Genomic DNA, 11,326 nt, shown 5'->3' on the forward strand with positions numbered 1-11,326 from the left:
TACCTACACACAACATGGAACTATCCCAGTGAGACGTGAAAGATTTCTTGTATTCTCTTTCCTGGAGACTCTGCTCCAGAGATGATTGCAGGGAAACAGGCACATATAATGGTCCAATAAAGCATTGCCATCTTTCTCGGGCAACTGTCCATCTTGAGGCGCTCTAGCTGGAACCTTCAAGGCCAAGTTGATGACGTGTGATTTCGTAAAGAAGGAAAGCAACAGTACATAGGTACATATACTGAACTCTTGACAGAGCGTGAAGAAGGTTGACTAAAGAGGTTTGCCAACCTCGAACACTGGGACCGAAAAGTTGTCCTCACTGCTTGACGTCAGCCAACGATTTATCCACTGTGTTTGCAACAGACATTCGCCGGTTAAGCCGATCTTGGCAATTTCATCATTTTCCGGCGACATGAGTAGGAATCGAATGCCAAGGGTGCAAGGGCGGCTTGTATGTCTTGGCCGTGTGAAGCGGTGGAGAAGCTTCCGAACGAACGTACGGCTTCTCGTTGGACCATGGAACAAAGATGAGAAGCAAACTTCTGGTGATAAAGCGAATTCCTGCTAGCTTCCAGGCAATGACGTGCCGGTGACACGCGTTAATTGCAGGATAAGACATGCGACCAGATCCAAGATTCAGTTCAAACAGCCGCTATCATCTCAACCCAACGACAACTCAACGATAACTCAACTCAGGTGAGGCCAACATATCTCACTGGCATCAGTCAGCACAGAATAAGTCGATCTGGTTATCAGTTCATGGCTATGCTAACCATGTCAGCAAACAGCTCACTCTCACTAAACTCAACAACCCACTTATCTACCATCATGTCCACCTCAGGCCGCAACCCCGACGGCACCTTCACGAAGGGCAGCGAAGCCGCTTCCGAAGCCGGGCACAAAGGTGGCCTGCACAGCACGGGCGGTATCATGAATGTTACCTCTTCTGAGACCGGATCTGCAGCCACTGGTACCGAGGAGGGTCGTAATGCCGATGGCACGTTCACCAAGGGTAGCGAGGCAGCCAAGGAGGCGGGTCGTAAGGGTGGATCGGCTTAGGAGCTGGTATACGTTGCACAACTTTGTACAGCGTACAGTCCCTCTTCGCTGGGATGGGGGAACGGAATCATAACCAAATGGATTGCATGGTTCATGAGATACAATGGATCCAAGCATAGAAAAGCCTGTCCTTCTCAATTGTTTTTGCGATTTGGAGGGTTAGGACTTCGTACCGTTTAGGGTTGGGGCTTAAGAGGATTTATCCTAAAGAGAATTTGAATCCTGTTATCAAATCAGAGAGATAAGCTGTACATGGCACGGTTACAGAAGCGCCACAGGAGGTTTGAGCTCTAGGGTTCGAAATCAAGATATAGTAGGGCTTCGTAAATGGATTAGCTCCCATTTCTATGCGTGTCCTCAGCGCCGCCAAGGGCATGCATGCCAAGCCGGAGCCTTGAGTTCGTGTCTGCCATGGCTAATTTCACCGAGCGACACTATGTAAAAGCTTCCCTGAAACGGCCGCATAACCTGTTTGTCACCGATGCGGTCGGAGGCGTGCGCGAGCTACCATGCGCTTACTTGTAGGACGGCACAGAGCATAAAGCACCGTCTTCGCCATTGCTGCTGCGTCGTCGAGCTTTAGGGCCTCCATCTCATTATGGATACCCATCGCTCTCCAGTCCTAAGCTTACTAGCACCTAGAGCCGTGAGTCGTCTAGTCGCATGCATCCAACAGATTCGGCTCTACTAATCGATAGCTCATGTCAGACTGCTCAACAAGGCCGTCACAGATCAGCAGGATCGAACTCTATATCAGGACTGCTATCGACTTTGATCCCCGTGCTTATCGTTAGCGTGGTCCTGTTCGGTGTTTTCCTTCTACTGCGGCGCAGCCAACGCCGTCTATATGCTCCCCGAACGTACCTCGGTACCCTTCGCGACCAGTTAGTAGTACTTCTGCTCCTGACCTCTTGTAAGACGCTGACGTAGTGGCTTAGAGAGAAAACTCCAGTTGCATCTGTCGGCTTGTTCGGATGGATCAAAGAATTTCGAAGTCTTCCGGACGCTTATGTCCTCAATCACTCATCGCTCGATGGATTCCTCTTCTTGCGCTTCTTCAAAATGATTGTGCTTATGTGTTTGGTCGGAACCTGCATCACTTGGCCCATACTCCTCCCGGTATACGGCACTGGCAACGGTGATGCTTCGGGACTCTCAGTTGTGTCCTTCAGCCATCTCAACGAGGTCGGACGCTACTACGCTACCTGCTTTGTCGCATTTATCTTTCTGGGCAAGTGGACTTCTAATCCCTCTCGCTTGCTGTTGCGCAGTGGCGCGCTCAAGTCATACTTCAACACCGACAAAGATTCTTAAGCGCTCAGTCGCTCGGTCAAGTCACCCTGTTATTGCAACTGTCACTCTATATATTTTGTTGTACCCCGCTTCAACTGCGTTGACTTGGCAACGTTCGGAGCTTGTGATTCGCACTATTCTTGCTTGAGCTGACTCTTCCATAGGTTTCGTCATGTTCATGATCACTCGTGAAACTATCTTCTTCATCAATCTGCGTCAGGCCTACCTCTTATCACCCCGCAACGCTAGTCGTATGTCGTCAAGAACAGTGCTGTTCACCTCGGTGCCCGATCACTTCCTCGACGAGGGGCGCCTACGGCAGACCTTTCCTCTAGTCCAGCGGGTATGGATCTCAACCGATTGCGACAAGCTTCAAGAGCTTGTCGATAGTCGGGAAGACGCGGCCTTCAGGCTCGAGGATGCGGAAATCCAACTTTCCAAGAAGGCTACCAAGACCCACAAAAAGCGCCTCAACAAACATGATAGCAGTGCTCACTCGTCTCATTCTGATCCAGAGGAATTTGGCTCTGTAGCAGCGATTTGGCTTGACAAGAAGGACCGCCCCACTCACAGGTTAAAGCCAATCATCGGAGAGAAGGTCGATACAATTGAGTGGGCTCGCTCGACTCTCCGCGAACTTATCCCTAAGGTAGACCGTGAACAAGCGGCTCATCGAGCGGGTAATGCTAAGAAGGTTTCCGCTATCTTTATTGAATTCAAGACACAACGGGCGGCCCAAAGCGCTTTCCAACAGACTGCGCACCACACACCTCTCCACATGACTCCGCGTGTTATCGGAGCAGTCCCGGCAGACGTCATCTGGAAGAATGTCGGCCTCAGTTGGTGGAATACGATAATTCGTTCTGCCGTGGCAACGTTCCTCATCACTCTATTAACACTCTTCTGGTCCGTACCAGTTGCGTTCATTGGCGTGCTCACGAATGTCGACCAGCTTACACAAATACCTTTCTTGGCGTGGATTGATGACATCCCGTCATCTGTTCTAGGAGTGATTACAGGGTTGCTACCAACTTTGCTCCTTGCCGCTCTTCTCGCTCTCGTGCCAGTTCTATGTCGTTGTGAGTTGTTACCAAGAGTGTGATTCCAACAGAAGGCTAATAGACAATAGTCCTCGCTGGATTATTTGAACCGACACATGCACTGGTCGAACTTAAGACACAGTCGTGGTATTTCGGCTTCCAAGTCATTCAAGTGTTTCTGGTTACAACGTTTTCCTCCGGAGCGGCCGCCGTCGCTCGTAACATCGTGTCGGATCCCACGGGAGCGCCTGCATTACTAGCACAGCAACTCCCTACGGCGTCCAATTTCTACATCTCGTATTTCATCTTGTATGGCTTAGCCCTTAGCGCTTCTACACTTTTGAATATTGTTCCTCTTCTCAAGTTCAAGATACTTGGGAAGTTCTTGGATGATTCCCCACGCAAGATGTTCAGGCGATACACGCAGCTGCCTGGTTTGGGATGGGGGTCTGTGTACCCCAAGTTTACCAATCTTGCGGTCATTGGTCTGTAAATCCGAGTCTGTTCATTGTACGGCTTATCGACTGACGTGGCATGGTTTAGCTATCGCATACTCCTGTATTGCGCCGCTCGTTCTCGGCTTCGCGACCGTCGGACTTTACATCCTATATCTTGCTTTCCGCTACAATCTCCTCTTTGTCACGACAAACAGTGTCGACACCAGAGGCGCTGCGTACGCTCGAGCTCTACAGCAACTGACTGTTGGTGTGTACATTGCCGAGCTGTGTCTTATCGGACTCTTCGCTATTGGAACTTCGGGCAGTGCTATCTCCAGTGGTCCTCTAGTGCTGATGATCCTCTTTACTATCTTGACAGTGCTCTATCACATCACCATGCGTAGTGCATTGAACCCTCTCACGAAATTCCTCCCTAGTGATCTGTTTCTTGATCAAGAGGAGGATCAGAGAGGAGCAACAAACGCTATGGAGGAAGGCGTTTACTCGAAGAATAGTAATCCCGTCCAGCACAGCAATTCTGAGCCTATGGTCTCCGACAAACCGCACTGGACGGCGCCTTCCAATCGCAAGCAGAACATTTCCCCGCAAAAAGGCGGCATCAGTGGCATGTTCACTCGCTTTCTATTTCCGCAGGCGCATCAGTCGTACTACGCATTGAAGCACAACCTTCGAGACCCGGATTTGAGCCATTCGATACTATCGTATCCCGAAGACGTTCAGAAGGAGGCGTACGCTAACCCGGCTGTTGTCTCTCCCGCGCCCGAACTGTGGATCGTCAAGGATGTACTTGGTATTAGCGCACAAGAAGTTAGGCACACGCGCAATGTCATTCCAATCACTGATGAAGGTGCATGGTTCGATGAGAAGGGCAACATTCTTTGGGATCAGGAGCATCTGCAGCGGGCTCCGATTTGGGAGGATATAACGTGGTATTAGGGGTAGGACTGCTTGATACTAGGACTGAATGAATACAATGTTGGTGTAGAGGTTTAAGATTGTGTTCACTACCTCAACACGCGGCCTAGTTGAAGCCGTCGACATGCGTCTTTAGTAAAAGGTTAAGAGGTAAGTAGCATAGTAGACAAGACACGATAACGCCTTGCGATTAGTCGTGAACTTCCCAAAGCCTATACTCACATGTACACACTGCTAATATTACCCTATACCTACCTACACACAACATGGAACTATCTCAGTGAGATGTGAAAGATTTCTTGTATTCTCTTTCCTGGAGACTCTGCTCCAGAGAGGATTGCAAGGAAACAGATACATACATAGTCCAATAGAGTAATGGTCATCTTTTCTCAGCCCCCCACCACAACACGAGTGACAAGGCGGCACGTGGGCGGCAGGGTGCCAGCATCGGAGGCAAACCTTTTCCGCCCGCCGAGACCTCAGGCAGTTCTGCGATACTGAAAGTGGAGATAATGTGAAGTAAGTCTCGTCCGAAATTTCGAATAGAAGAAGCGCCCCGCTTACGGCACGACCCTCCAGCGATGGTCTGAAGCTTGGCGCCATGTCGGGAGATTACTACGAACTCGATCCGCGTGGAGATGTCGAGTTAATCCTAGAGAGACAATCCTATCCTCACAAGACATTAGAGGACCTGCGACTCGCCGAACGTGACGATTCACGGAGTGATCTAGCGCCGCCTCCTCAATCTGACGAAGCCCCAGCTGAACATGTGGAGGAACCGGCCGATGAGAGGACAGCTTCGGCCGGGTCCTTAGCCCGGCCACGCGGTCGAAAAACGAAGAAATCTAAGAAAGGGACTACTTCTACTTCCTCAGATCTAGCATGGCACCGGGAGTCGACCGGCTGGATCCCAGTGGATACAAACTCGGGGGAGATCCGAATGCGAGTCTCATCAAAGCATCTCAGTCTCGCCTCATCTCACTTCGAACGAATGTTCCGAGGTGATTGGGGGGAGGGTAACACTCTGCGTTCTACAGGCTCTGTTGAAATCCCCCTCAAGGAAGACGATCCTGCTGCCATGTTGATCTTGATGAACATCATTCACGGCCGCACTAGAAAAGTTCCCCGGCTGGTGGATCTTAAGACACTCACACAACTCGCGAAGCTAGTCGATTACTACCATTTCCACGAGGCTGTAGAAGTATTTTCGGACATGTGGGTCGACGGGTTGAAAGAACAGCTGCCTGGAACTTGCACAACTGATCTCGTGCAATGGATTTGTATATCTTGGGTTTTCCAAAAACCGCTTGAGTTTAAACAAGTGACCAGGATCGCTCAACGGCAAACCAAGAGCGTGATTGCTGAAGATTGGCTTCCAATTCCAGACTCAATAGTCGGTTAGTACTCGTTGCCCTTATAGATTCACGGGTTAACGCAGAACTCCAGAGACAATTGATCAGCGGAGACAAGAGTCACTCCGTAAAATCATTTCGGCACTGCATAATTGCCTTACGGATTATCAAGGCGATACTGTGCATTGCAGTGAGGAATGTGACACGATGTTGCTGGGTGCGCTCACGAAACGTATGAGGTCTATAGGGCTTCTTACCCGACCTGAACCTCCCTTTCTAGGTTTCAGTTTCGACGAGTTGGTGCACAATATTCGTGCATTCCAATTTCCATTGGTGCAGAACTGTAGGAGAAATTATTATAGTCGTTCTTCTGGTTGTGGAATTGCTGCTATGATCAACGCGACTCTGTCTAGTCTTGATGAAAGTCTTTGTGGGCTTGGTCTCAGCGATTTCAGCGCAGTACAAGACCGCCCGGGTTGATTATTGTAATTTCATCAGCGTGGTAGCGCACGTGAACTTAGGCGCATGGGTTTCGAACGCTGGTTCTTGGATCTCACATTCAGGGTATGCTATCATGCAGCTTGGCGGGGAAATCGTAGAGAAACGCATTCTGCGCTTTGGAGTCTATAATTCTAAAGGAAACCACTGTGTAGTCTGTCCCGAAGCTCTACCTGGCCAAACTTCAACTCTACCTTCGGACCTGCGCAAATGTTGCTCCGATCTGAGCACGCGTTCCATCATCATTCACGACATGTTTCGGCTGAATTAGTTCGTTAAGCATACGGCGCAGACATGTTACACTGCGCGAGGACACACTACTGAGGTTTACAAGAACGATGTTGCGCAGACGACCAAATCTGACATGAAGCTGTATGCAAAAAGAATGACATGTCGTCAGCGTGAGCTCATGCCAACGTTAAAATCCCGTCCAGCGCTCTGATTGCCCTGGAAAACTGGTCCGCCGCCGGAGTTCACTGACGCGAAGTGTTGTGACCCGCTAACAACATCTTGCATCGTACCAAGCCTTCTGTTGCGCCTTTCTCGTATCTCTTCTACCGACACTGGCGACACCGAAGCTGCTTTAGCTGCAGCTTCGGCCTCCTTCTGTAGAGCATCGACCCATAACCACAACTGATCACTGACAGCAACGTAGCCCGCATCGTTAGCGCCACTGAACTTCGTCATCTGCATGTGGTTTGCGCGTATGCTGCGGTTCGGACACGCACTGAGTATTGCAGAATGGTCGGGTACTATCTATACAGTGCGTCAGCTATAATACTCGAAGCCTGCCACTGTTGCCCTACTCACCTTGCCAACCCCTACTACAGGCAGTTCTTCAAAGAAGCAGAACATGTCCATTGTCTTCTTCTGATTCCTGCTCCGATCATCCAGCAGCGTGTGGAACTCTTGTTGTAGGTTTGCCAGCATCTCCGACCCAGGCTTGAGCACCTGCACAATCTCGCTGTTCGTCTTCCGAAGGACGTTGGAGAGGCGTGTTAAAGGCGTAGCCCAATCCGCTTTGGCTGATCCGATATGCGGGGTGCCCATGAAGGCAATGGCTGCGGTGGACTCAAGGACATCCTTAAGATGCTGTTGTGCTGCGCCACGGGCAACTAGAAGAGCCTGCATATTGTTGTCAGCTCAGCTCATATGTGCTAAGAGCAGAAGCCAACCTGTTCCACCACTAGCCCTCCAAGGCTATGCGCGACGAAGATAAGAGGACGATGATTCTAGACCTCTTGAGCTGATGCTGTAACCGTTTGTAGCGCAATACTTAGCTTACAGTACGAGACCTCATCCGCCTTAGCGCTATATCATTCGCAAGTGACTTTCCATGATCCCTTAGCGTGTTCGAACCCGCAGGCTTAAGCGCGCCCACGATATCGGCGTCGTAGCCGAAGGTAAGGATGCGAGCATTAGGTAGGTCGCGAGCAAGTAGTGTCTGCGGCCAAAAGGTCTTGCTTTCTTTGTGAGTCCACGTTGTCTCGCGATTACCGGTCAGTCCATGGACGAAGACGATGCTAGCAGCGCCAGTAGTCAGATTGTAGTAGTTAGTTTGGCGGTTGAGGACAAGGGGCTTCACACTCCACAATCACCTCATTCAGCTCGGAGAGAGTTCTGAGCCCGTAGTCTCCCTCGGTTGAGCACAACTCTTCCATCTGGATACTTCTTCCGCCTGTTGATCACTCTCAACTTGAGCGGAATGGGAAGATGGCAGTTCTCCCCACTGTGCCGCCAGCAGAGCGTCCTGCGGCTGAGCGAGGCCGCAGCCGTACACTACCTGGCCACGTCGGACGGGCAGTCCGCAGAAAGCGTCCGGGTATACCACACTTGTGGTTCAGGAGGTTATTGGTTTCATACGCGTCTATCGCCGTCTTTGTCCTGTGGTTACTCTCGAACAATGTTTGTCGCACAGGGGAAGCCACCTTCAGATGGTGTAGGTACTCGAGTATCAGGCTGACAGAAATAACCGTTTACGGTAAGCGCTAATCGCAAACCATCCGACTATGCAGCCTCGCCATACAAGTTTTGCGTGCGCCTTGACCCAGATGTTTGTCCTCCAACTAACGCGTCACATTTGACTTCGACTGAGAGATTAGCGGCACTGGTCAGTCTTGGACACGGCCTTGTGTCGTCCCGGACGCGTTTACACGGTTATCATGGCATATCCGTTACGGGAACAGCGAACATATTCTGGCCCGACCCATTCGCAAGGCGGCGCAGTGTTTAACGGTGATCTCCATGCGGCACGGGACATCAATATAAGTGCGTCAAGAGTACACTAGATGTTGGCTGTAGGGACCCTGGTTGCTAATACTGTACAATTGAGCCACGCAGATCACATCACAACCCTTCGTCCAGTCGCCCGCTCCCTCTACCGGTCCTGCCTAACTTCGTCGGACCTCTTCAAGCAAGTGCAGAATGAGCTCGGTGCTCTTCTCGCCATGCTGGAAACCACCGAGGATCACTCCAACGAACTACACTTGAATGCCGACCGTCACCCTCAGCTATCCAGTTTATCTCGGGACTGTCACAAGGTCTTGCAGGACCTACAATGCCTAAAAGCACACTTTGATGGCGTTGGCACCCAATGTCAACTGACGTGGGAAAGGATGGGATGGGGTACAGACGAGCTGGCAGAGATAAGATCCAGATTGGTGACCTATATCGGCATGCTTGGCGTGATTAACAGCAACACCATCAAGTATATCCCACTGAAACGCTTCTAAGCGTGCTACCTTACTAAGGCGTCCATTTTCTAGTTCGTCCCAGGCGAGGATCGAACAGATGCTGATGACGTTTATCAACGAAGTTCGCACCGGGAAGCGAGAAGGATCGGTCGTGTCCACTCAAACAACTGGATCACTTTCCGCCGACGAGAAGGAAGCATGGCGCCAACTACGAAAAGAGTTGGAGAGTGTTGGCATAAGTTCCGCTCTTTCTGCCCAACACCGCCTATTCATCGTCGCCACGCTGCAGAAGGCTTTCAGTGAAGAGGATCTTGCAGGAGATATCCCCTGCATTTATGATTCCTCCGCGTCTTCAGAATTAGGTCAAGAAGGCTTTGAAGCATCGTCCACACCAGGAGTCAGATCATCAGCAGAGCCTAATGCTAAACACAGCGACGAGCCACTGCAGCAGCCAATCCAAGACCGAATATCCTCTAACAAAGTGCCCGATATAGATAGTCCGAGGCGTAGCAAGGACGTAGGCCGCATAGCGAGACTAATATTTAGGATTACCAACAGCAGAACAGCCATCCTCGAGGCGGCCAAAAGCGGTGACGCTGTCTTAGTTAAGCGGCTGCTGAATAAGGGGGCGGCCGTGGACTCGAAGGAAAACTTCGGGCGGACACCATTATCGTGGGCAGCAGAGCAAGGGTACGAGTTAGTGGTTAAGCTGCTGCTTGATAAGGGGGCAGCTGTAGACCCAAAGGATCATGGTGAGAGCCCGCTATTGCGGGCGGCACGGAACGGGCACAAGGTAGTGGTCAAGCTGCTGCTCGATAAGGGGGCGGCCGTGGACTCGAAGGATTGCTACGGTTGGACGCCGCTGCATAGTGCGGCATATAATGGGCACGAGAAAATGGCTAAGCTACTGCTAGACAAGGGGGCGGCCGTGGACTCGAAGGATAAACTCGGTCGGACGCCGCTGTATAGGGCGGCATATACTGGGCACGAGGAAGTGGTCATGCTGCTGCTTGATAGGGGGGCGGCCGTGGACTCAAAAGATAAAGAGAGAAGGGCGCCGTTATGGTACGCGGCACAGCACGGGAGTGTAGAAGTGGTTAAGCTGCTGCTCGATAGGGGGGCAGACATAGACTCAATTGATCGGAACGGTTGGACGCCGCTATCGGTGGCAGTATCGTGCCGCCACAAGGCAGTGATCCAGCTGCTGCGCGACAAGGAGGCGGCTAACAGTTCACGGCTCAGGGCAGAGGGCCCGCTCTGAACACGGCACATGCCCAGTCTCACTAACCGCCGTGCATCGCCGCTGAGGGCATGGACAAGAATGACGGAGCATCTAAAGAATGTCACATGTTGCAGGTACGTAGCTGTGTACTCTCGATTTCCTTCCAAGTATCCTTGTTCACGAAATGGTGATGCTAACAATGACGACAGCGAAAGCGTCCGCGACCGTGAGTCGTCAGCCATGACCGTGACGCCAGCCATGTGCGAAGCGACGAGCGAAGGGACACTCCCCGCGCCTAGCTGTCCGTGATACAGCATCGGATGAGAATCCCCGAGCCGGCTGCAAAGAGGACGGCGATGCAGCAAAGGAGGAGAAGAAGGACAACAACGAGTACGAAAAACTGCAAGACTACCGGTTGCAACGACAACAGTGAGATTGTGGACTCAGAACCCGGAAGACGAAAACCGCGAGAGAAGCTGGGCTATTCTCTCCGCGACCCGTTCAATAGTGATGAAAACTCGGAACTGTAGAAGTTGACTTTTAAAGGGGCGCGCAGGACTCCATAAGATTTACAACTCTATATGAGATTGTTTACGTTCAGGTTCAGGTTCGAAGCTAGTCGATCAGAAGGGGTGGTGTTGACGGGAGGTGTTGGTGGAGCTAGTTTTGGCGTTATTGATACGCCGTGTTTCTGAAGGAGTTTGGCGCGTGGGTTCCTGGTGGCGCTGCGTGCGATGTTCCTGAGTAGTAGAGAAAGCCGTCTTGGACATTAAAATTGTTGGTCTGATCCATA

General features: G+C 51.2%; 3 protein-coding genes across 3 annotated transcripts; 2 read left to right on the forward strand and 1 right to left on the reverse strand.

The window, feature by feature from the left end:
• Nucleotides 1-831: 831 nt before the first annotated feature.
• Nucleotides 832-4,789, forward strand: W97_08666 (uncharacterized protein; the record flags this gene model as incomplete). The annotated part of the gene is made up of 4 exons (XM_007786533.1): nt 832-1,042; nt 2,520-3,434; nt 3,485-3,880; nt 3,939-4,789. 4 exons carry the CDS (start codon nt 832-834, stop codon nt 4,787-4,789), a joined length of 2,373 nt encoding a protein of 790 aa, XP_007784723.1.
• Nucleotides 4,790-7,014: 2,225 nt separating this feature from the next.
• Nucleotides 7,015-7,749, reverse strand: W97_08667 (uncharacterized protein; the record flags this gene model as incomplete). The annotated part of the gene is made up of 2 exons (XM_007786534.1): nt 7,015-7,374; nt 7,429-7,749. 2 exons carry the CDS (start codon nt 7,747-7,749, stop codon nt 7,015-7,017), a joined length of 681 nt encoding a protein of 226 aa, XP_007784724.1.
• Nucleotides 7,750-9,408: 1,659 nt separating this feature from the next.
• W97_08668 (uncharacterized protein) lies at nt 9,409-10,572 on the forward strand (the record flags this gene model as incomplete). Its single annotated transcript, XM_007786535.1, has 1 exon — nt 9,409-10,572. The coding sequence occupies one exon, from the start codon at nt 9,409-9,411 to the stop codon at nt 10,570-10,572; it is 1,164 nt and encodes a 387-aa protein (XP_007784725.1).
• Nucleotides 10,573-11,326: the final 754 nt, after the last annotated feature.

This window comes from Coniosporium apollinis, assembly GCF_000281105.1.
Source record: "Coniosporium apollinis CBS 100218 chromosome Unknown supercont1.60, whole genome shotgun sequence".
In the NCBI taxonomy this organism is placed as follows: domain Eukaryota; kingdom Fungi; phylum Ascomycota; class Dothideomycetes; genus Coniosporium; species Coniosporium apollinis.